Consider the following 27317-nt stretch of genomic DNA (forward strand, 5'->3'; position numbering starts at 1 on the left):
CTTTAGCCTCTCCACCAATTTTCGTGGCTAGAGCACATCCGATGCTACCCCAAATCAACACTCCCTCTTAGCGAGGATTATGCTCTAGTAATACTCCTCACTGAGCATCACCCTGATCATGCGGCATCGGTCCCTGTGCGGATGCTAGGCCTACTACCCAACATCCACTGCACTGTTGCATCATGTACTGCTACCCATGGCCCTGCCACTGCCACTACTTCCTCTGTACGACAACTCTCTCTACATCTGTGCTGCTACCCATGGTCGTGCCACTGTCACTGCTGCATCGGCACTGCAACCCCTCTCATCATGCTGCATCGTGTTGCCCATAGCACTGCCACTGCTAATTGTTGCACTGCAACTCAGTTATTGAGAAGTAAGTCACTGATCTCCCAATTCTGACATCTCTGTCAGGCTAGAAACACTCTCGATGCTGAAGCTCCTTTTGTCACTGACAAGTGCTCCCTCTCTAACCTTTGCGTTGTTGCAACAACTCTGTTCATTTTGCACTGCTGCCTCACGCTGTCCTAGGACTCCTGCACTGTAGCTCCCTTTGTCGCTCCATCTGCATCCGTCTCTACTGACATCTGCCAGTCCTGCTACTCCTCTTTGGGGCTCCCATAGCAAAGGTATAATCCAAGAGGTTGGGTACCTCGAGGATCCTGACCCTCATCGCCTGTAGTCCGTCTGAATAAAGCTCGATGTCTCCCCACTTCCGCTCAAGTGGCGTGTGAGCACTCATGGCACAGTCATCATCTGTCTCCACTTCCTTCTTCGCCCTTGCTAGCGTAGCCTTGGTCTCAGAAGCCTCTCCTTTGCTCTTCTTCCTTGGACACTGGCTCGCATAGCGACCCAGTTCCCCAGAGTTGAAGCATTTGATCCCCTTGTCACTGCTTCCCGCCTTGCTTAGCCTTCTGATCTCTTCTTGGCGAAGAGTTGCCCACATCTCCTCCCAATCTGGAAGGGTCACCTTACCCAGTATGCTTTGGACAAACACCTCCCAGTCTTCAAAGACTGCGTTCAGGGTTGTTCTCACCATCACTTCTTTATCCAGTGTGGCCCCTATGGAAGTCAGTTGATCTTGGATCTCCTTCAATCAACCGAGGAAGGTGTCGATATGTTCTCCCTTTTGCATCTGGTATGATCGCAGTTGATTTTCTAGTAGCATCCTTCTCTGCACAAAAGTATGCTGGTACAATTTCTTTAGGGCCTCCCACATCTCATTTGTCGTGTCCTTTTCGGCAATATGTGGTACTACATGGTCCTTGACCCCGTCAATGATGATGCTCTTGGCCCTCACCATTGCCTCCTCGTACTTGTCGTTCTCAACTGGGTCAACTGGGATTGCTATCGTCTTCAAGGTGAAGTGCTTGACATGATTCTTGTCTAGAATGGACAAGATTCTGGCTCTCCAGACTACGAAGTTTGAGGCTCTGTCCAGTCTGTCCTGGTCTCTTACCCCGTTCACTGCCATCTCGCTGCTCCTCTACTTCCCTTCTGGAATTTCTCGGTGTGACTCCCTCTAAGCCTTGATTTCCCTCCTGGAAACCCTTCTGCCAACGTCGAGATGCCCCCACTCCAATTGTTAGTGCAACTGCACCATTGATTTGGATTTCTTGGCTAGAAATCCTTGGTAGCAACTCCCTCCTCCTTGGTCTTGCCCTGTTAGGTACTATTCTGATTACAGTACCCCACCAGCTTCACTCTGCAACTTAGCCATAGCCTACTAAGCTCCAGCAATTGAAGGTTAGAGCTTCTAGGCTCTGCGCAATCCTGGCACCAGCAAAATCCGCACCTCCTGGCCACGGGTGTCAATCCTCCCTGACTGAGAAAGATGATCGGGCACTGCGTAGGTCGAGTCTACTCCCCTCTGCCACTGCGCTAATCCTCTTCTCGGCTCAAACTTGATGATGCAGGAATTGCATCACCCCTTCCTTGCTGCTTCTTTGCTAGGAACAACTTCTGTCACTCGGTATAGTTGTTTTCTACTGTTGCTACTCTGCTCCGCTGATGTCCTCAGTTCTCCTGTGATCGGAAACCACGCTCTAATACCATGTTGGAATTTCCAAGTCTAATTGTTAGAAACCCTTCATGTAATTTTCTGATTTATTTCTGCCTACTTGTTCTGATTAATTAACAAGTTATTTACCATGTAAATACTGAAAATAAATACAAGTACATGCTCAACACATTATAGATCATCAACTGAAGGAAACAATACAAGCACACAAGTGACACCGTTGTTTTTGGACCAATGTCCCCAGAAAAACCCAATGCGAGAAAACCGGTGCAGCTATTTGAGGGTTTTAATTATCAAGCAGTTTCAAAATACAATCTGGGTGCCAAAAATTGGCTCACCCAAAAGAGAATAATCTCGGCAGTAGTACCTCTCAGTCAGAGACAGATGTTTTGGTTGAAACCCCGGATAAACACTCCAACAGCTCCCAGCTCCAATCTGCGCCACGAAAACCCTAGCGTCAACCTCTAGGGACTATGTTAGCCCTTTCTGGCCCAGTGTCTGCCCAACGTCACCCTAGCTCTCCCTACGTCAGCCTCTGGAGGCACTGCATCAGCCCTTAGAGCCTCTGCGTCACCCACGTTGGCTCTCTAAGGCACTGCGCAGCTCCTGGCTGCCTCTACGCGAGCCTTGGCTGGCTCTGCGTGAACCTCTGGTTGGCTCTACGTGAACCTCTTTGCTTCTGTATTCACTGCCCCTCAGCTGCAACTTTGATCACTCTTTCGACTTCCTCAACAAACCTTGCCCCAGAAAATCAAAATCTTGATCAACTAGGTGTGTTCTCCAAGTGACCCTCAAGCCTCCTCTTATACTTTTCTCGTTGACAAATCAACGACTGAGATTAAGTCCCTAATCAACGACTAAGATGATATCTAGCTTGATCCATGACTTTTGGACCATTCTAACTCAGATTTATATTAATTCACATTAATATTTTATTTTTCCTAAGTTTAGACTTAGGGACTCCATTAAAAATATTAATTATTTTAATATCTCCCAAACTGGTTAGATTCTGCCCAAACCATTTCTGGGTATTGGAGATCTTATGTGCTTTAGCCTCTCCACCAATTTTCGTGGCTAGAGCACATCCGATGCTACCCCAAATCAACAACTAGGACCTTTGCCTCTTTGTTTGTAGCATGCCATATTCCCCAACAAATGACAACTCCTCCTATCCCTTCAAATTAAGGATGATTCCCTACACTTGCCACCCCTAAAATCTCTCAACTTGTTATTCAATAACCAAAAGATCATTAATCAATGGCAACTAACAACTCAGGGACCAAGATAATATATGGTTATAGTAACTTTTTAATGTTTATATGGTAGTTGAAAGGGAACAATATTACAATTTAGCCCTTAGATTATTTCAAACTTTATATGTAGAAGAAAATAGGAATGGGAAAACACCAAATAGATCTTACATGGAGACATTGCATCTTGATAGAAAGGTTCAAGGATCAAGGAAAACATTTGCACACTGATTTATAAAATAGTATTTGATAATACTACTAAATGGGAATGGGAAAACACCGGATAGATTTTAATGTAAAGGTCAAGGTTCTAGGAAGACGTGACTAGATGCTCTAGATTCATGCTAAAAAGTACACTCTGATACCACACAATGAAAGAACCAAACAATGAGTTTTAGTATGATAAATGGTTTATTACTTGGGATGAGACATTTTAGAAAGGGGAAAGAAGATCATCAAGCTAAGAATGTCGCACTAGAAGGAACCTTAGAAAGCTAAGAGACTCCTTCTATAATAAATAGTGTGCAAGATCATATGTATGGGCATTTGGATGACATGCAAACAGGCATCAAGAAAAAAAAATTCTGACTAGGAGGCTCCAAAGAGGTATGTTATCCTATCAAATATTAGCTATGATCCACACAATGTAAAAGTCTATTCATTCAAGGAAGAAGAATATATTATTTTCAGCAAAATTAAGCCAATGCAAAAATTTATGTAAAGTTCTTGAGCAAATAGAAAGATTAATAGTTTAGTGCAAGATTTGGAACCAATGACCACAACCAAGAGGCACCATTTTCATTTGACTTCTTCTTGTCAAAGCTAACAGCAAAGTACTACAAGAGGATAAGCTAAAATGCTATGACTGGGACTGGGAGGAGCCAAAAGGATGGTAATTATCCAATGTAACAAAGAAAACGCAAGATACCTATTCCTTTTACAACTGACCAAGGAAACTAGAAGTAGCCCAAATCGAGTCTCCAGCACCAAAACCAAACTAGTCAACTTGGATCATCTATTATTGTGAAGAATTAGAAAGCCATACTCCACAACCCCACGTATAAAACTATGCAGAAGTGGTTCCTCAAATGAATATGTAGAACATGGAAAGTCAGAAACTATATTCTCTTTCAGAAATCCATCAGACGATTTTATGGAATGAAATCTTCCAGATGATGAACGAAAAAAGTTCTTTTATGACTACCAAAACTCACAGAAAAAAAATGTCAAAGGGAATTGCAAGAAATCTGGGGGAAATTGGTACAAAGGTCTACAGGCCCACAACCGGAATTTTCAATTCTAAAAATGCATAGTGCAGTCAAACTTTTGGACTGAATATCAAAATGGATGCCAAACTTTAAAAGAAATCAGTACAACTTAGTAGAATAGTGAGCTCTGAGGAATGCGTAAGAAACCAGACCTGGTTCAATATCACGAAGAGCCTTCAACCTTGCTTTTGCATTTTCTATCCACAATATGTGTGCATTTGGATCTGGAAATACAAATTCACTATTAGGATGCTCCTTACTATTTGTCCACCATCAATCTTAACAGGCAATGTAGTATTTGTCATATAGAAGAAAGAAAGCGGCGTAATTTGGTGCAAAATTGTTGGAAGAAAAAAATAAGAGACATGGACCAAGGAGCAATAAAAGCATTATAAGATGACACCGGTAGTTGCTTGTGTGATGGTTTTTAAAATCAATCTACTTGAAAGAAAAACAAAATATTTCTCAACACTTCAACAACAACCAAAACTGAACAAAAAATCTTATACAAACTGCTAGAAAGCATAATTAGAATCAAAGGGAAAGAACATCATGCAAGTGGCCTCTCACATTTATATAGTGAAGAGACCAAACATCAAGAAGGACAAGGACTAAAGCCAGGGTTGACACCCTGTAGATAATAAAGCCTGCATGCCTAATTGCCAGATAGACTCACACATAGCATCAGGGTATGTTTCCAGAGTGCATGTTAAAGTAAAATAATTGCAGGAATTAATTCGCCTTGATCAATTGGAAATTTTACAACAAAGAGAATATAAAAGAGAAAGTTGCAAAGAAGCTATAAGATAACAGAATTATGATTGCTCGAGCAATAGTAAACTAATAGAAGCATTGCTAGTGCTATAGCATTATTGAAATGGAAATGATTTGTAATGAGAAGGTAGCAAGTATAACTGATGGATAACAGGCATAGCTTAGTCTGCTGCACAAGACAAAGGACTGTCCTTTTATTATATGTGACTTTCTTCTGAGACAGGGACTTACTAGGGAAAAAATAAATAAAGGACACAAGCTTATATCTTTGCCTCAACTTGCAGGAAATAGAGTACAAAATTTTCAGTAGGATTGGGAAAGGAGGTAAAGCCAGGTCTATTTCAGAAACATCATAACAGTCCATTGCAAATCAACTGGAACTGGCACATTGATCTTATCATTACCACCAAAGGCTATGGCTCTGAGTAACAGCATATGAGCTACATTGCACCAAATGGTCAACAGGCTATCTATCATGTAAGAATAAAAATTGAAGAGCAAAAGAAAGAAGCTGAAAGATACCACAATCATGATTGTACATTGAGGGCAGCATGTAAACAGCACTACCCACAGTTGTTTCAACTGAAATAGATGCTGATGCAGCTGCAAGGAGATCGGTATGGTATCCTCCAATCAACTCAATCCGGAAAACATTTGCACGGATGCGAGCCAGGATACCAGCGTACCATTGTTTTGTAAGAACTGACACTATGTCAAAGCGTAACAAAGCCACATAAGCACTGAAGATAAAAGTCCCTTGAAGACACTCCATTCAGATATACACCCCCTCATATATTCACTTTAGCATGATAATTCAACATATTTTGAAGGATACAAGTCAACTGACAAGGATCAATGTCGGTGTTCTTGAAATTCTGTAACAATAATTCAAACTCGTCTTCCCACTGTAAACTTAAGGAAACACATAATGAGTTTGAATTAGACATCTTCATTCAATTTGAAGCTTTTCATTTATTTCAGGAAACAAAATATTTTCAACAATGTAACATTATAACTTCACAGAAGAAAACAGAATTTAACTGAGTTGTAAAACTGGTACCCCACTCCCAGCTACTCCCACATTTGACATAATAAACTACACATCGTCATATGAAAATTGTGAAACACAGTAATTGAACAACTCACCAATTTTGCCTCGTTATAAAAGTAAAACTAGAGAGAATTCTTACCGTTGAAGGCATTCCATGAGAAAAATTTGCTGGCTGAAGAATATCAAGGTTGTCTGCAGATACCATGCCTGATATAACCATGCAGGCAAAGCGTTTTACCAGCAATGGGTACTTCAAGCCTTTCACTCTTCAGGGAAGGATATTGAAAAAACAGTTCAAGATTTTCCAAACATCAGTGGCCCATTTAACATATGAACATTAGAAGAAAATATTCATTCAGCTAAAAAGTTTAGGATGGCAAGGTTACAATATAACGAAACATACTTTATAAGGCCATATCTCTACAAGTAACAGTCAGATAGCATCAGATTAAACTTGAAGACAGCAGATTAGATTAATAAGGTATTTTGATAAAATGAACTTCAAAAGATGAAGACTGATGGTTCTCAGGGGGATAAGAGCTTGGGCATCAAGGATATGGTTTCCAAGTAGATGACTTTTCATGCATGACTGTTACTAGAGATTTTGCAGGGGCTTCAAACTGGCTCAATAAAAGCTCTAATACCATGTCAGAATTCTTGCAGTCATACAGCTCAGAGATTGATCCTACATACCATGTAGACATCTTCACAGAGGAATAGCTCTGCTATGAAAATTCACGCTTACTGTGAAATAAACTTAGACTCTGGTCATAACAAACTTGATGAACACAGCAAGTACTGATTCATGAGAGGCAAAACAACACAAACAGTTCTTCAAGGATGCACGGCATCGCTCTTCAAAAGCCTACTGTTGCTTTATAGACTTTCAAAAAGCTTTTGACTATGTCCCGCAAGAGGCATTGTTCCAGAGGAATGACAACATTGGCATCTCAGATGACAGAGACCCTATTGACCACCATCTTGTGCTTGTACAAGTCTATCATTGATTGTCTCTACACAGACCATGGAGTGTTAGATTTTATCAACAGTACCATTGGGGTCAAACACAGTTAACTGTTGAGAAATCACTAGGGCAGCCAATTAGGGTTGATTTCTCTTACTTGATAATTGCTTGTGAATGTATGTTAGCTTCTTATTACTTTTATTATGTCATCTTTCATCAAACAATTACCAAAACATAAACATGAAGATCAAAAGAAGACAATGAACACAAGATATAGGCTCCAAGCCAGGGCAAAACCCTACAAAGGGGAAAACCCAGTCAACTCTTCTCTTCTTATAGAATCAGATCAAAGTGAGAAATCCAAGACCAAGACCTCCCACAAGACCCAAGTCAGCCCTCCTTTCAAACATTTTCAGCAAGTCAAAGTCAACCCAAGTACTATTGGGACAGGTCTCCATGGTTGCTACCTCATATTTCAAGATTGAGGATAACCTCTATTGTTCCTTAAGAAACCAATTTCCTGGCTGTAGGGAAATTGTGCTTAAGACATTAATAAATATTATTTACTGTCACTTATTTGTCACTTAGATATATGTTGTGTCTTTAAATGAAGGACCTGAAAACTTGGTCTTTAACCCTTAGTACATGTATGACCAGAACATCTCAAAATGCCATTTCTTGCTAGATATAAATGATGAATGAAGAAAGCTTGAAGGAAAAGTTATAGATAGTATCCTGATCTTTCACAGAAACTACTTTCCATCACTTAGAAGAATTATGGAAATGAGAACTGAATCATAGACAATATGCTGCTTAACACAGAAACTACCATCTGTGACTCTGGGAGAAGTTAAAGATAATATGCTGGTCTTTCACAAAAACTATTATCTATAACTTAGAAAAGAAGGTGGGAACTTCAAGTATAGGAGCGCTCTTTTAAGGAATTTTAACTTTATCTACATAAGCAAATAAAGACCTGCAACTTCATTACTATACTTGAAAGAAGAAAACATAACATGACACATAACAAAGAAGGTTACAAAATTATACCCAACAACTCATGGAAACTTCTGATTCTTTCATTAATCAACGATGATATTAGGAATACAGTGGCCTAGTCTCCGGGTTCTCCAAAATTCCTTTTCTTAGTAAAGTTTCCTCTTTTTATATATTGTGGAACAGTTGTTGATTTTTGAAAGTGCCCAAATTATCTAACTGCTTTTCTAACTATATGAAGTAAAAACTATTACAGAATTTTACAAAGGGTAAAAGACACCTCAAAGAACATGAAATAACAAAAACATAACTGGATTTAGAAGGGGATGATAACTGCTGGCTTGCTCTGTTGATCCGTTGCCGAATTCCTCTGTAAATGCCCTAATGATGCTTAATTCGTTTTAGCCGTAATGAAATGCGTTTAGTTTGTGTAATCCTGGGCTTACATGGGCATTCTGATTGGCCAAAATGCAAAGAAACATACCAGATTGTCTTCCTCTTCAGCTTTGGCTCTAACCCTGATTTTCCACTTTACACAACGAAATTGACGCGAACCTTTGATTAATACGGAACTCAAAAGAGTTAATCCTGCTTTATAAACCTGTCAAATCCGCCCGTTCAGCGCTCCGTTGACTTCCATCACAAATCGCAATCGACCCAATAATCACTGTAAAACTTAACTTACACACCCTTAGGCCACATAACTATGGAAGTGTTGGACTTATGCGTAAATCCTTTATATCTGTGCTTTTCTATTGTAAACCTTTTATAATGAAAATATATTATAAAACATGCTTTTTCCGCTTTCAATATGGGCTCCGCACAATTTTCGAGGTATACCTTTCCGCCGATACATCCCACCATAGATCTGCGCTTTTCAGATCAGACGATCTATAAAGGTTTCAGGTGGGACATAAGCCCGGAGAATACCCGCCTGAAATGGGCGGTTTCCTCTCTCCACCCGGCTGCTACGTGTTGAATTATAAATGGGATCAGGTGAGTTCCAATAAAAACCATTTACCGTTTTTGCTCTGCCCGAAAACCTGCCTTATAACTTGAAATTTGCCTTTTCGTACGCCTTGCGGACCTACCAGACTTATATAACATAATATATATCAACTATCGGATTCGGCCCGTCGCAAATCGCAATCGGCATGCCATACACATATATATAAAGTGTTATGCGATGATTGCGGACCCACCGGGCTTATAAATCATAATATGTATATGCTTCGGGTCCGACCTTTCTATTATAACCCTTTACAATAGAAATACATATAAAACTGCGTAAACAAAATATATATGAAGGGCTTTTAATATAGCGGACCTACCAGACTTTACAATAAAACATATATATATTTTGGGTCCACTATCGTGAATCGCAATCGGCAAAAGAACCAACATATATGCATAAAGGCATTGCGGACCCGCCGGAGCTATTAAACACATTATATATACATTCGGGTCCGGCCCTTATCGCGGATCACAATCGGCGGGATCACATATAAGCGCTTTGTGTTATTTCGGACCCGCTGGAACTTTGCAACGTAATACATATATGTTTCGGGTCCAGCCCGCGATCGCAAATCGCAATCGATGCTATCAGCGGAACCAGTCATATATATCATTGCGGACCCACCAAACTCTATAAAACACAACTTATAGTATTTCGGGTCCGGCTTTAACCCTTTTAACACTTGTTTCTTTTGCAACTCCGATATATTACTTTGTTTCTTTTGTGCTTTGATTCCGATATACAATTTGTTACATCTCCCTCTTGCCTTATATTTTTTCAAAATATTTTTCAAGTGATTTTTTGAATGCAACAAAAAGATACATGTTACAACATCTGGCTCCACCTAGGGATAGTGCTTTTACCACAGAAGCACTAAGAACCGCAGATTAGTGCCTTCACTTCGGGCATGGAGTCATATATTGTTTTGCATAAAATGAAATGCTGGCATTTGTACACTGATTTCACTCTGGTATTACAATGAAATGATGCTTATTAGAACTGGAAGTAGTGCTTTAAGTATTGCCCATTAATAGGCAACTATAGAGTTTCACCATCAAGATTCTCAAGGATGAAGGTATTATTGGATCTCACTTCAGAAATTCTAAAAGGACCATACCAGAGAGGATCAAACTTCCTGTGTTTACCCTTATCTTCTCTTCTAGTATCCCATCTCAATACTAAATCTGCAACTTTAAAATCAATTTCCTTGGCTATCCTGTCAAAAATATTTTTCATCTTGGATTGATACATAATCAAGTTGTCTCTTACCTTGTCCCTGTTCTCGCTTAGCTCCACCACTTTGTTCATTCTTCTTATCAAAGCATTTGGTTCTTCTTTCACCTCTTGAACCATTGCAATCACTGGCTTTACAAGTTGACTTGGAAACAGAGCCTGAGTTCCATATACTAATTCAAAAGGTGATTTCCCTGTTGATCTTCTTGTAATTACTCTAGCAGTCCACAGAGCAAACTTTAACTTAGAATCCTAATCTCTTTGATTTTCTGCAATGGTTTTCTTAAGGATCTTCATGAAAGTTTTGTTAGTAGATTCAACTAATCCATTTCCTTGAGGATGGTAAGTTGTTGAATGGGACAAAATAACATTATACTTCTGACAAAAAGCAATGAACTTACGTTGAAGACTTGAGCATTGTTTGTTATAATTTAACGGGGCATCCAAATCTGCTAAAAATATTTTCTTCCAGGAACTTCATTACTATCTGATCATTTACTCTCTTAGTAGGAATTGCCTCTACCCATTTGGTGAAATAATCAGTTGCCGTGAGAACTCACTTGTGTTGTCTGCTTGAAGGTGGATTAATTTCTCCAACAAAGTCCAATCCCCATTGTCTAAATGGCTCCTCTACGAAAACTGGAATCAAAGGTAATGTTAGGATATTCCGACACATAGGAAATAGTTAAGTACAACTTGGTCTAGTATAGAGTTAGGTATAGAGTTAAGTAAAGTGTGTTTCTTTACTATGTACATTTTGTAACTTACAATCCGACGGTCATGATATGTAGTGATCCGACGGTTCATTCTCTCCTCGGTATTACCGACACTTGATCCGTGGCTTAACACCCGATTGGTCCATGATCTCTATTTAAAGAGCATGGAGGGTCATTTGTAGGGTAATCCATCGATGAGAGAAGCATATGTAAATTTTCATTCTTTTATTAATAAATTGCCTGAGGTGGCCGCGTTGGCTCAGGCCGTGGACTGTTTCCCTCTTTGAGGGTTTTAACCACGTCAAAATACTGGTGTATTGATCTGTGATCTGTTTGTGAGCGGTGTCCTTTGGTGTTCTGTCTGAGGAACTTACCCTGTAAATTCCTACATGGTATCAGAGCTTATCATTCTTGTTCTTTATGTTGATGATCTTATCCTGAGTGGTAGTGATCCCAACCTTATAAACCATGTGAAGTCTAGCCTTAAAAGGAAGTTTGAAATGACAGACTTAGGACACTTACATTATTTTCTCGGTCTTCAAGTCTTGCAATCCAAGGAAGGTATTTTCCTTTCTCAGTCCAAGTATGCCTGTGATATTCTACGCCATTTTCACATGGAAGACTATAAGCTAGCCCCTTCTCCCTTTCAGTCTGGAGTCAAACTTTCAGTCACTTGTACTTCTCCTGAAGTTGATGCTACCTTATACCGTCAACTTGTAGGAAAAATTTTGTATCTAACCCATACTCGTCCTGACCTTTCCTTTGCCGTTGGCCTTGTTGCTCGTTTTATGCAAAACCCACATGAAAGTCATTGGAAAGCAGCTAAAAGAATACTTCGTTATGTTCGAGGTACAGTTCAGTTTGGGATTCATTACAGTGCCGAAGCAACTCCTCTATTGGTTGGTTTCACTGATTCCGATTGGGCTGGTGACCCTGATGATCGGAAGTCTACTGTAGGTTATGTGTTCACTCTTGGTTTAGGACCTATTACATGGGCTTGCAAGAAACAAGGTGCCATTTCTCTTTCTTCAGCAGAAGCAGAGTATTGTGGTGTCGTAGAAGCTAGTAAGGAAGCCTTGTGGCTTCGTCAGATCCTGTCAGAGTTTGGCTTTCAGCAGCAGCATCCGACTACACTTTGGTGTGATAATCAAAGTGCCATTCAGCTATGCAAAGATCCAGTCCAACATCAGCGCAGCAAACACATTGAACTGCACATGCACTTCATCAGAAAGCTCATTCACGACCATGTTCTTGAAGTGCAATATTGTTCAACAGATGATCAAGTTGCAGACATCTTTACAAAGGCTCTCACAGAGGCGAAGTTCACTAAACTTCGATTTATGGTTGGAGTTCAGGAAGTTGTCACTAAGGGGGGATAGGCTCTAGTGCCTTCTTCCTTCTCCTATTGTGTCATATTTGTAAATCCTTCAATCCTATCCCAAGTTGTTCTTAAGGGGGGATGTTAGGATATTCCGACACATAGGAAATAGTTAAGTACAACTTGGTCTAGTATAGAGTTAGGTATAGAGTTAGGTAAAGTGTGTTTCTTTACTATGTACATTTTGTAACTTACAATCCGACGGTCACGATATGTAGTGATCCGACGGTTCATTCTCTCCTCGGTATTACCGACACTTGATCCGTGGCTTAACACCCGATTGGTTCATGATCTCTATTTAAAGAGCATGGAGGGTCATTTGTAGGGTAATCCGTCGATGAGAGAAGCATATGTAAATTTTCATTCTTTTATTAATAAATTGCCTGAAGTGGCCGCGTTGGCTCAGGCCGTGGACTGTTTCCCTCTTTGAGGGTTTTAACCACGTCAAAATACTGGTGTATTGATCTGTGATTTGTTTGTGAGCGGTGTCCTTTGGTGTTCTGTCTGAGGAACTTACCCTGTAAATTCCTACAGGTAAAGGGGCTAACCTCTTTTTCTTAGCAAAAAGCTGGCACTTCTGACAACTTCTAACAAACTTATATGTATCACCAAATAAAGTAGGCCAATAAAATCCTGCTTGAAGGATCTTATGTGCAGTTACTTTCCAATTGTAATGTCCTCCACAAAACCCCTCATGACAATCTTTGATTGTTTCTGTAAATTCATCTTCTGTTAAACATAACAATAAAATTCCAGTAGGATCCTTCCAGTACAATCTGCCTTCCACAATCACATATGCCTGTGCCTTGATCTTTAGTGCCCTATACTTTGTTCTATCTAAGGATTGAGGACAAGAAAGAAAGCACAAATAATGAATTATATGCTTATACCATTCTGAACACAAAAATTTATACCTGATCTTCATACCTGGATCTTGCTCTCCTTCACTTTCTTCAGCTGCTTTTTCATCCACAGGTGCCAACAAGTTAATTTCCAATGCTTGAAAGTTTGATTCTGTTAACATTTTTGCCAATCCTTGTCCCTTCACCAACTTTGAGGGTTTTATGTCCAAATCATATTCTTGGATCTTGTCAATCCACTTTCCTCATCTGCCTTCTACATCCCCCTACAATAATACATCTTTCACTGCAGCATTTGGCACATAAGCAATGATTTGGGACTGCAGCACATAAGTTCGAAAAGCTTTCAGGGCTTTTACCAAAGCATACACCTGTTTCTCAAGAATATTATATTTCAGCTCAGAATCCCTAAGAACCCTACTAAAGAATGCAACTCTCTTCATCATTCTTCTGCAGTAAGACAACAGCTATTGAACTTGATGATGCAAATGAAAAAACTTGAAAAGGCTTTTGGTAATCAGGATTGATTAAGACTAGAGTTGCCTGTAATGCCTCTTTAATCCTGGAAAATGATTCTCTAGCTTCTTTGGTCCAACTCACTTCATTCTCCTTCTTTAGCATATTAGTAATTTCTTTTAAAATTTCTGCATAGTTGGATACAAATCTTCTCAGGAAGTTTATCTTTCCCAGAAACTTTTGAATATCCTTTTTACTCCTGGGCAATGGTATTTTCTGCACAGCTTGTACTCTGGCTGGATCTATCTTCACTCCTCTGGAAACAATGTGTCCCAATAGTTTTCCTTCTTCCAGAGCAAAAATGGATTTCTTGGGATTTAAGGAAAGTCCAAATCTTCTACATTTTTCAAAAATCGTTCTCAAATGATCCAAATGTTCTTCATCAGACTTTAAGATAACAGTAATATCATCTAAATATATTACTACAAACTTATCTCCAACAAAAGCAATTTCCATAGCCCTTTGAAATGTAGCACCTGCATTCATCAATCCAAAAGGCATTTTGGCATACATAAATGTTCCCCAGGGAGTTGTGAACGTTGTTTTCTTTTGATCCTCCTTATTCACAGCCACCTGGTTATAACCAGAAAATCCATCTACCATTGACATTCTAAAAGATCCCGTTACTTTTTGCTCTTAGGCAATGGATAGTTATCTTTCAAAGAAGCCCTGTTGAGATTTCTGAAGTCCACACACAACCTTATTTTTCCATTTTTCTTTCTCACAGGTACTAAATTAGCCACCCAATCAGAATACCTGAGTGGGACTACTATTTTGGCATCAAGCAACTTCTTGACCTCCTTTTCCATTGATGGTAGAAGCAAAGGATTTATCTATCTAAACTTCTGTTTGTAGGGTTTAACCCCCTCCTTCAAAGGAATCTTATGCTGAATAATATTTACATCATAGGTTTTGAGATCTTCATAGGACCATGCAAAGACATCAACATAATTCTTGAAAAGTTTAATATATCTTTCTTGAAAATTAGGTGAAACTCCAGCGTATAATTTGACTAACTTGGGATTCTCTTGAGTTCCAATGTTGTGACCCTGAATATGTTCATCCTGTGAGATTTTCCTTGAGTCCACAACCACATCATTGGAATTAAAAAGCCTTTCAAGAGGAACAAGTCCCTTTGGCAGAATATTATCTTTCAATTGAAAGATCTTCTGATTTGCTATTGAATCTTTTAAACCACCGGCTTCTGCAATTTCTGTTGTCTCTTCTTCATCCTGATCAATTTCTATGCCCTGGAACTCTTCAACCATAGTCAAAAACTCCTTAATCTGTTGGTCATCTTCAAAAACTTGCCAGTTCTTAACATTATCAGGAACAGAAGGTCTGTGTCTCATTTCTACCTCATATCTTAGTCTTGGATTAATAGGAGGCTTGAAAGTGCTAGCAGCCACAACCAATGAATCTGCCAATCTATTCTCATCTCTTGGAATGAATTGAATGTTAAAAGCTTCAAAGAAGTTTTCAATCAAATCCCATACCTCATTTTTGTATGCCCGGAGCCTAGGATGCTTTGTTTGGCAGTGATCTTTTATCTGCTTAATAATTAGCTCCGAATCTCCAAAAGCAGAAATTGACTTGACTCCCATCTGTTTGGTTGTTTGTAGAGCAATAATCAAGGACTCATATTCTGCCACATTGTTAGTTGCCTCGAACTCTAATTTAAAAGAAAAAGGGAACATATTACCTCCAGGTGCAATTAGAAGAAAACCAACACCTGTTCCTTCCTTGGAATAAGCTCCGTCAAAGAAACATTTCCACACTTCTTCCGTTTGCAGCTCTGTAATTACATTGGCTGAAGCAAGCTGCTTCTGATTATCTTCAGCCAGCTCTGCATTATCATGCAATGTGAAACAAGCAAAGTCATCCTTCTCCTAACTATATACAGGTGAATTGTTGGCTCCATTTTTCGTAATTATTTTTACAAACCTAATTTCTTTGTACAATCTCCTCTCCTCCCCACCAAAAATCAGTATAGCAGCATATGTAAAATCTAGTTTCAGAACACCTCCCAATTTAGCTCCCTAGGACCTAGATAGAAGCATTCCAAATCTAGCAGGAATATCTGCTACTACAACATCCATGACCAAGCTTCTAGCTGGAATTTGGGCTAGTGACATTACCAGATCCTTAATAATGCCCAGACACTTGACCTTGTTCGAATCAAAAGAATACAAATCCCTATAAGGTTTGGTCACTTGTAGATTTAGTTGCTTCATCAGTGACAGAGGCATAAGGTTATGTGAAGCTCCCGAATCAAACATACAATTATGTAGGAGGAAATCATGAACCAATAGGGAAATATAAAAAGGAGGTATTGAAGAATCTATTTCCTCTACATGTGGACCAAAAACCACTACTGGTTTATCTTCTTGCAGATTTACAATGTCACTCTCATTTTCTTTTAAATTAATAAACTCGGGAATCTCCTTTTGATAAGTAGGTGTTTTTTCCAATTCTGTAAGGGGAACTTGTATTCTTACCTTTTCCAACTCCTTAGTAAGACTAAACAAGTGACCCTGTTTAGCAGTCTTTTCATTTTCATCTTCACCTTTCTTCATGATTGGAATTACTTGAGGAATTGAAACAAGTTTCTCCAAAGGAATTTTTCCAGTTTGATCTTGTGAAGACTCACCTCAAAGTATTTGTGTCTTGTCATTTGCATTCTGTTGCTGCTTCCCTTTATTTACTTGTTTTACAGGCTGAGATTCTTGTGGAGTCGCCTTTGGTGAGGAAGTTGAAACTTGCTGCTCACTTTCATTTTCTTGATTTCTTGATCTTTTCCTAGATCTCAGGTCATATTTCTTATGTAGTTCAGCCTGCATAAAATCAGAGAATTGTTTCCAATATTCATCAATTTCATTTTCATCATGAATAGCATCTACTTCATCATACACATACTCTTCTCCTTCAATGCCAAGTTCATCTTCATCTACTGCATATAATGTAGAAATTTGATCTTCAGGTTGTTCATCACCAGGATCTGCTTCTATATATAATGGTGCTTGAATTTGATTTTGATCTTTCCTTTCCTTTTGCAAGATTTGCAAAGGTTGTCTTCTGTATTGGGGATTAAAGTTCTTATTATATTGTGTTTGTCTCTGAGAGTTCTTATTTTCTAACTCTAACTTATTTAACTTATCTGACAAAGTTTTAATTACATTACACATATCCTCCAATGATTGACTTTGAGAGGATTCTATCTTTGCCTTTCCCTTGTCTTGGGTAGGCTGTGTTTCTGGTGCTTTTCTTGTAGCCACCATATTCGCTTCTATCTCTAAAGCATCTGTTTGGATTTGATCAAGGGTTGGAGCTCTTATTTCCCTTAATGTGAATCCAAAATTTGATTCAAAAGCCCCTGCAAAAGTTATTTTTGCACCAGCAGGAGGAGGCTTAATCTCTGCTGGGAGACTATTGTACAATTTGTTAAATCTTCTGACAAATTCGACCACAGTTTCATCAGACTTCTTCTTTATGGCATTAAACTCTGTTAATGAATATCCATGGTCTCTTTTTTCTCCCCATCTCTGAATAAACACATGTTCCATCTCTTCCCAAGAAGGAATGGTATTATTGGGAAGTCCTTTGAACCATTTCCTTGCTTCTCCATCCAAGGACTAAACAAAGAGTCTTAGAACAACATCTAAATGTTCAACATTTAGGCTTTCTGCAAAATTACAAAATACTACTACATGATTCTTGATGTCTGTTCATCTTCTCCTGAAAAACGAGGAAGAGTTTTGAGGTAATCTTGGGGCATTTGATTGAATGGTTGTGGTAGTTGAAGGGGTGCATACCTATGCACTAAGAATGCAGGCGCTGCCATGTTTAATGAACTTTGATTACCAATAGATGCGGAACCTGATTGAGAGGTAAATGAAATGTGCACAGGTGGTAATGTGGCTATTGGTTGAGGTTGAATGATTATAGCAGATAAATGAAAAGTAACAGATTCTAAAGATTGCTCTTGACAGTTAGGTTCCTGAAATGAAGATGATGAAAAAGATGACTCTTTATCAGATGAATGTTCAAGTGAATTGCTGCCTGATGCAGACAATGTAGGAATTGGTGTAATTGGAATCCTAGACCTTCCAACCCTCCTAGAAACTAGCCTTTCAGGATCTGAAAGAGCTTGAACCTTCTGTTGTGAAGTGTCTGATCTAGTATGGGGCCTTCTTGAAGCCAGAGTTATTGCTTTGATTCAAAACAGCCAAATATTTCCTCCTCACTGAACAACCAGAGGAAAATATTGAAACCCAGGGAAAAGTCTTCTTGTCTTCTCTCCCCGGCAACGGCGCCAATTAATGTTGTTCCTTAAGAAACCAATTTCCTGGTTGTAGGGAAATTGTGCTTAAGACATTAATAAATATTATTTACTGTCACTTATTTGTCACTTAGATATATGTTGTGTCTTTAAATGAAGGACCTGGAAACTTGGTCTTTAACCCTTAGTACATGTATGACCAAAATATCTCAAAATGCCATTTGTTGCTAGATATAAATGATGAATGAAGAAAGCTTGAAGGAAAAGCTAAAGATAGTATGTTGATCTTTCACAGAAACTACTATCCATCACTTAGAAGAATTATGGAAATGAGAACTGAATCATAGACAATATGCTACTTGACACAGAAACTACCATCTGTGACTCTGGGAGAAGTTAAAGATAGTATGTTGGTCTTTCACAAAAACTATTATCTATAATTTAGAAAAGAAGGTGGGAACTTCAGGTATAGGAGCGCTCTTTTAAGGAATTTTAACTTTATCTACATAAGCAAATAAAGACCTGCAACTTCATTACTATACTTGAAAGAAGAAAACATAAAATGACACATAACAGAGAAGGTTACAAAATTATACCCAACAACTCATGGAAACTTCTAATTCTTTCATTAATCAACGATGATATCAGGAATACAGTGGCCTAGTCTCCGGGTTCTCCAAAATTCCCTTTCTTAGTAAATTTTCCTCTTTTTATACATTGCTGAACAGTTGTTGATTTCTGAAACTACCTAAATTATTTAAATGCTTTTCTAACTATATGAAGTAAAAACTATTACAGAATTTTACAGAGGGTAAAAGACACCTCAGAGAACATGAAATAACAAAAACATAATTGGATTTAGAAGGGGATGATAACTGTTGGCTTACTCTGCTGATCCCCTGCCGAATTCCTTTGTAAATGCCCTAATGATGCTTAATTCGTTTTAGCCGTAATGAAATACGTTTAGTTTGTGTAATCCTGGGCTTACATGGGCATTCTGATTGGCCAAAATGCAAAGAAACATATCGGATTGTCTTCCTCTTCAGCTTCGGCTCTAACCCTGATTTTCCACTTTACACAACGAAATTAACGTGAACCTTTGATTAATACGGAACTCAAAAGAGTTAATCCTGCTTTATAAACCTGTCAAATCCGCCCGTTCAACGCTCCGTTGACTTCCATCGCAAATCGCAATCGGCCCGATAATCACTGTAAAACTTAACTTATGCACCCTTAGGCCGCATAACTATGGAAGTGTTGGACTTATGCGTAAATCCTTTATATCTGCGCTTTTCTATTGTAAACCTTTTATAATGAAAATATATTATAAAACATGCTTTTTCCGCTTTCAATACGGGCTCCGCACAATTTTCAAGGTATACCTTTCTGTCGATACATACCACAGTAGATCTGCACTTTTCAGATCAGACAGTCTATAAAGGTTTCGGGTGGGACATAAGCCCGGAGAATACCCGCCCGAAATGGGCGGTTTCCTCTCTCCACCCGGTTGCTATGTGTTGAATGATAAGTGGGATTAGGTGAGTTCCAATAAAAACCATTTACCATTTTTGCTCCGCCCGAAAACCTGCCTTATAACTTGAAATCTGCCTTTTCGTACGCCTTGCAGACCTGCGAACTTATATAACATAATATATATCAACTACCGGATTCGACCCGTTGCAAATCACAATCGTTATGCCATATACATATATATAAAGTGTTATGCGATGATCGCGGACCCGTCGAGCTTATAAATCATAACATGTATATGCTTCGGGTCCGACCTTTCTATTATAACCCTTTACAATAGAAATACATATAAAACTGCGTAAACAAAATATATATGAAGGGCTTTTAATATAGTGGACCTGTTGGACTTTACAATAAAACATATATATATTTCGAGTCCGCTATCGTGAATCGCGATCGGCAAAAGAACCAACATATATGCATAAAGGCATTGCGGACTCGCCGGAGTTATTAAACACATTATATATACATTCGGGTCCGACCCTTATCGCGGATCGCAATCAGCAAGATCACATATAAGCGCTCTGTGTTATTTTGGACCCGCCGGAACATTGCAACGTAATACATATATGTTTCGGGTCCGGCCCATAATCACAAATCGCAATTGGCACTATCAGCGGAACCAGTCATATATATCATTGTGGACCCGCCGAACTCTATAAAACACAACTTATAGTATTTCGGGTCCGACTTAACCCTTTTAACACTTGTTTCTTTTGCAACTCCGATATATTACTTTGTTTCTTTTGTGCTCTGATTCCAATATACAGTTTGTTACATCTCCTTCTTGCCTTATCTTTTTTCAAAATATTTTTCAAGTGATTTTTTGAATGAAACAAAAAGCTACATGTTAGAACAAGCTCAATGACAAATCAAATTATCATGCCTGGAAGATGACTCTTGATTTGACCTTGGAAGAACATGAAGTGTTGGATTATGTGCAAGGGAAAGTGGTGCAGCCTCCAAATGCACCTATTACTACTAGAGCGAAATATAGAAAAGGTGAGGTCAAGGCTAATAAAATATTAGTTGACTCCATTCAAAAGCATTTAATCTCTTATATTTCTAATTTGGGAACTTCAAAGGAAATGTATGATAAATTGATTGATATGTTTAAAGTCAACAATGCAAATCAAATCCTCTTTCTCAAAAATAAGTTGAGGGATATCAAAATGGACAAAGGGGAGTCTATACAAGCTTACTTCATGAGAATAACTCAAGTAAAGAATGATTTGCTATCTATTGGAGAAGTTACTGCTGACAAAGAACTCACCCTCATTGCTCTTGGAGGTTTTTCAAGGCTGTGGTAAACATGTGTCACCACCATTCTCAAGAGTGACAGTGTACCTGGGTTTGATGAGCTATTGACTAGATGCACTCAAGAGGAAATAAGGAGGATGGAAAGAGATAAGTCTTTCAATGGAAGGGAACCTACTGCTTTCTCTACACATGCTAGAAGAAGAAATGACGCTGGTCCATCTAATTCAAGAAAGCAAGGTCAAGGATCTGAGAAGAAATTTAAAGGAAAAGGCAATGGAAGATGCGACAATTGCAACAAGTTTGTCCACTACGCTAGAGGATGTCCTAACAACAAAAATCCTCCAAGGGACAACAACAACAATCAAAGAAACAATGGGTCTAACAACAAAGGAAAAAGAAATGTTCCTGCTACTCGAGAAGGAAATAATTGACCTCCCAAGAGAACAAGAACTGTGAAATAATCAACCTCCCAAGAGAACAAGAAATGCCAGGTATGATGAAAATAATGTTGTTGAAAAACAAGATGAATATTATCTCATTTTGCTTTGTCTACTGTCTATCCTCTAAACACCTTGGATAATGTTGATTTGGGGTAGCATCAGATGTGCTCTAGCCATGAAATTGGTGGAGAGGCTAAAGCACATGAGATCTCCAAGACCCAGAAATGGTTTGGGGAAATTCTGCCCGCTGAAGAAGATATTAAAATAATTAATATTTTTAATGGGTTCCTAAATCTAAACTTAGGAAAATAAAAATATTAATGAGTATTAATATAACACTGGGTTAGAATGTTCTAAATGACATGGATCAAGCCAAATCTAATCTTAGTCATTGATTAGGGACTTAATCTCAGTCGTTGATTCATCAACAGGAAAAGTATAATAGAAGACTTGAGGGTCAGTTGGAGATATAATGAGGGAGACCAGTCAGTTCGATTTCTGGAGCGGGGCTTGCTGAAAAATTCGAACTAGAAGTTTGAATTGCAACAAGAGGTAGCGAGTACGTAACAAAGACGTAGGGTTAGTGTCGGAGGACTAGTGCAAGTTCAGAGAGGCGGACGCAGAGCCAATTAGGAAGACACAAAGGCAACTGGACTGCGCAGTCACTAGAGAGCCTGCATGGGTGACGCAGAGAGGCCAAGTGCTGACGCAGTGAGGCAGATGCTAACGCAAAGGGTCTGGGAGCTGTGCAGAGGCTAGTTGGACAAACGCTGAGCCTAGGGGAGGCGCCAGAGGATTTATCTCTGTTGGGTGAGCCAGTTTGGCACCCTAGTTGTACTCAAGAAAAGCTGATTAATAAAATCCTCCTCTGCTACACTGGTTTTCCTGCATTGGGTTTTTCCGGGGACAATTGTCCAAAAATATCTGTGTTGATGTGTTTGATTCTTGTGCATGTATTTGTTTCTGTATTATGGTGTGATATCTGCAGTAGAATTTATTTTAATATTTACTGAAGGGATTTCGTAAATAACTTATTGGAAAATAAGTAGGTAAAATAAATCAATTGCTGCAGTAATAGAATTTTCACATGGTATCAGAGCAAGGAATCAGAGACAGGAAGGGAAAATCAATTATGGGTCGAGATCATGATGCAGAGGCATCTACGTCAAGAGACTCGTGCAAATTTTCAGAAAATTGCACAAGAGATAGTAATTTCGATTTCTCTATGCTGGCTTCCAGATTGGAAGAAGAAGTTGCTTGTGTGACAAGCTCTGCATCATCAGAGGTATGGTATATAGACAGTGGAGCCTCCTGGCATATGACAGGAATCTGAGAATGTTTCTCAGATTATCAAGAGGAAATGATGAATTTTCAGATCACCATGGGGAATAAGGCAAAGTGTACTCCAATAGGGAAGGGTACCATAGTTTTTCAAATAGAAATAGGAGAGCAGTTCCGTGCTACCAATGTGCTGCATGTGCCGGGACTAGGGATGAACTTACTTTCCGTATTGCAACTTCAAGGCAAGGGCTATGACATTTTCTTCATTAAGGAGAAAGTATACGTCAAACACCCGAGTTAGAAAAAGTAAGTGTATATTGGAATCCAAAGTAACAGGTTGTACAGGTTACAGCTAGAATCACCAATGGCATTGATAGGCAGTAATGGAGACAAGGATTTGAATGAACTATGGCACAGAAGAATGGGACATTTGCACCATGGGGCTCTGAGAATTCTCAGGAAAACTGTAACAGGAGTTCCAGATCTTAGTACAAAACGAGATGATGTATGCAGAGGATGTGCTCTGGGCAAGTATGTCAAAGCAACATTTCTTAGAAGTAAAAACAGGGCCAAGAGTGTACTAGGATTGATACACTCAGATATCTGTGGACCAATGTCCACTAAAGCTCTTAGTGGTGCTAAATATTTTGTCACCTTCATTGATGACCACTCCAAGAAAACTTGGATTTATTTTCTGAAAACCAAGGATGAGGTTTTCTGTTGATTCAAAGAGTTCAAGGCTCTGGTGGAGAATCCGACAGGGAAGAAAATAAAAGTTTTGTGCTCAGACAATGGTGGAGAATATGTTGATAAGGACTTCACTGATTTTTGCATTAGGGAGGGCATGAGAAGAGAGTGGACAACTCCTTACAATCCAGAGCAGAAAGGAAGAACAAGACTATCATGGAAGCAGCTAAGGCCATGATGTATGATCAGGATATGCGAAAATTCCTGTGGGTAAAAGCATGCAACACGACAATCTATGTCCAGAATAGAACTCCTCATAGGGTATTGGGCAAGATTACTCCAAAGAAAGTCTTCACAGGGAAGACACCTGAAGTCATCCATTTTAGGATATTTGGGAGTTTAGCATATTGTCGTATACCCGAGGAGAAAAGGAAGAAGTTAGATCAAACTGTAGAGAAAGGATATCTAGTGGGATATAGCAAGAACGCTAAGTCATATAGAATCTATCTTCCATGGAGCGAGAAGGTAGTAGTTTGACGAGATGTGAAGTTCATGGAAGATAGGGCCTTCAGAAAATCTCGAGAAATGCCTTCCGAGGAGCAAGCAAAAGATGAGTCGTTGGTCAAACCACTTCAATCAGCGGAAGCCAAGAATTCTTCCTTAGAACAAGAAGCGGAGGAGCTAACAGATGCACCTGCTACCAGAGGAAGAACGAGCCGGGAACTTCAACAGAGGGATGTAGAAGATTTCATCGGTGCACCGAGAAACAATAAAAGGGAGCAAAAACAGCCAGATAGATATCAGGCATTAGTAGCTCAGGATGGGGAGCCTTCCAGTTTTCAGGAGGCCGCTCAACATCAAGTTTGGATGGATGCGATGGTAGAGGAATACAACTCTATAATGGTGAACGATGTCTGGGAAGTAGTGCCTAGGCCTCAAGACAGATTGGTGGTAGGTTCGAGATGGATCTACAAGATTAAATACGCTATAGATGGTAGTGTGGAAAAATACAAAGCCAAGTTTGTGGCTAAGGGGTATGCTTAGAAGGAAGGAATTGACTATGAAGAGACCTTCGCCCCAGTAGCTAGGTATGCATCTATTAGAACCATGATATCTCTTGCAGCTTAGATGGGATGGGAGATTCATCAGATGGATGTCAAAACAACATTCTTGAATGGGTTAATAGAAGAGGAAGTATACATTGAACAACCAGAAGGCTTTGAGACACATGAGAAGAAGTCTCATGTATGCAGATTGAAGAAAGCCTTGTATGGGCTCAAATAGACACCTAGAGTGTGGTATGGTCGAATTGATGGCTACTTGCAGAAGATGGGGTTCGTCAAGAGTGATGCTGATCCCAATCTCTACTATCTGGTTGTAGAAGGTGAGCCTCTAATACTAGTATTATATGTGGATGATCTCATTCTAACAGGTTCATCCAGGCTCATTGAGGACTGCAAGAAAAATCTAGCCACAAGTTTGACATGAAGGATTTGGGGCAGTTGCATTATTTCCTAGGGTTGGAAGTTTGGCAGCAGAAGGATAAAATCTTCCTTGGACAAGGGAGATATGCTACATAGATCCTAAAGAGATTCATGATGCAGGACTATAGGTTGATGGCTACTCCAATGATCACCAACTGGAAAAAAATTGATGCATCAGAAGAGAAAGGTGTTGATCCCACCTTATACAGGCAGCTCATAGGGTCCCTAATGTATATGGTCAATACCAGACCAGACATTTGTTATGCTGTCAACACCCTCAGTCAGTTCATGGTGGGACCAAAGAGGGCTCATTGGGCAGCAGCCAAACATGTTCTCAGATATTTATAAGGAACAATTGATTATGGACTCTTGTACACCAAAAGTAAGGATATCAGATTGAGTGGCTTTACTGATGCAGATTGGGCTGAAAGTCCAGTGGATCAGAAAAGTACCTCTGGGTACTATTTCAACATTGGATCGAGGATGACCTCCTGGTGCTGTAGGAAACAAAAAGCTGTAGCTCTGAGCTTAGCTGAATAAAAATATATGGCCACCATAGCTTCGCGCAAAGCCATATGGCTTAAAAAATTGCTTGTAAATCTATTCAGAAAAAGGATGGAAGCGACCAGAATCATGTGTGATAATCAGACTTGCATCAAGCTCTCTGAGAATCCAGTATTTCATGATCGGTCAAAGCACATTGATATTCGATGTCACTTTGTCAGGGACTGTGTCCAACGAGGAGCTGTACAGTTGAGCTACACTCCTACAGGAGAACAGGTGGCAGACATCCTTACCAAGGACCTTGAAAGAACAAAGTTTGTTTATTTCAGGAAGAAGATGGGGATGATAAAGAATCCATTTCAGTAGCAAAAATGGGTATGATATTGCAGTGCAGATGCAGTGTTGGGAGGAAGGACCAGCAACAACACGGATGCAAAGGCAGTTGCAGTGCAAATGCAGTGTTGGGAAAAAGGACCAGCAGCAACACAGATGCAGAGGGAGTCGCTGTACAGATGTAGCAGTGGCAGTGGTAGGGCCATGGGCAGCAGTACAGGATGCAGCAATGCAGAGGATGTTGGGCAGGAAGGCCTAGCATCGGCACAGGGACTGGTGTCGTATAATTAGGGTGATGCTCAGTGGTGGAGTATTACTAGAGCACATGAGATCTCCAAGACCCAGAAATGGTTTGGGGAAATTCTACTCGGTGAAGGAGATATTAAAATAATTAATATTTTTAATGGGTTCCTAAGTCTAAACTTAGGAAAATAAAAATATTAATGAGTGTTAATATAAACCTGGGTTAGAAGGTTCTAAATGACATGGATCAAGCCAAATTTAATCTTAGCCATTGATTAGGGACTTAATCTCAGCCGTTGATTCATCAACAGGAAAAGTATACAAGAAGGCTTGAGGGTCAGTTGGAGATATACTGAGGGAGACCAGTCAGTTCAATTTCTGGAGCAGGGCTTGCTGAGAAATTCGAACTAGAAGACTGGATTGCAGCAAGAGGTAGCGTGTACATAACAGAGAGGCATGGACAATGTTGAAGGACCAGCGCAGAGTTCAGAGAGGCAGACGCAGAGCCACTCAAGAAGACGCAGAGGCAGCTGGACTGCACAGTCACTACCGAGCTTGCGTGGGTGATGCAAAGAGGCCAAGTGGTGACGCAGTGAGGCAGATGTTGATGCAAAGGGTCTAGGAGCTGCGCAGAGGCTAGCTGGACAGACGCTGAGCCTAGGGGAGGCGCCGAAGGATTTATCTCTATTGGGTGAGCCAGTTTGGCACCCTAGTTGTACTCAAGAAAAGCTGATTAATAAAATCCTCCTCTGCTACACCGATTTTCCCGCATTGGGTTTTTCTGGGGACAATTGTCCAAAAATATCTGTGTTGATGTGTTTGATTCTTGTGCATGTATTTGTTTCTGTATTATGGTGTGATATCTGCAGTAGAATTTATTTTAATATTTACTGAAGGGATTTCATAAATAACTTATTTGAAAATAAGTAGGTAAAATAAATCAGTTGTTGCAGTAATAGAATTTTCACAGATCATTGGTTAATTGATAGTGGAGCCTCAAGACATTTCACTGAATATAAGGAGGTTCTCTCAAATTAAGTTGAGAGGAAGACTAATCTAAATATTATTCTTGGAGATAATGCCACCTAACCCGTGAAAGGGATAGGAACTATTTATCTTCACTTGAACTATGGTCAAACCATACATCTTCAAGATGTTTTGTATGTGCCGGATTTGAAGAAGAATTTGGTGTCTATTTATGCGATGGAAGACAAAGGCTTCAAGATAGCTTTCAT

At 39.5% G+C, this 27317-nt stretch overlaps 1 protein-coding gene across 3 annotated transcripts in view; it reads right to left on the minus strand.

The window, feature by feature from the left end:
- Nucleotides 1-27317, minus strand: part of SDG38 (SET domain protein 38) — a 280788-nt gene that overhangs the window by 79658 nt on the left and 173813 nt on the right. For all 3 annotated transcript variants that reach the window (XM_089411435.1, XM_089411434.1, XM_089411436.1), the window contains 4 exons: nucleotides 6503-6629; nucleotides 6148-6217; nucleotides 5835-6014; nucleotides 4691-4762 (listed from right to left, as the gene is read on the minus strand). In XM_089411435.1, coding sequence (XP_089267561.1) covers nucleotides 4691-4762; nucleotides 5835-6014; nucleotides 6148-6217; nucleotides 6503-6629 — 449 coding nt within the window. The remainder of the gene's footprint in view (nucleotides 1-4690; nucleotides 4763-5834; nucleotides 6015-6147; nucleotides 6218-6502; nucleotides 6630-27317) is intronic.

Source organism: Pinus tabuliformis, chromosome 3_1, assembly GCF_031772625.1.
Source record: "Pinus tabuliformis cultivar Carrire ecotype Pingquan chromosome 3_1, CPIR1, whole genome shotgun sequence".
Lineage (NCBI taxonomy): Eukaryota > Viridiplantae > Streptophyta > Pinopsida > Pinales > Pinaceae > Pinus > Pinus tabuliformis.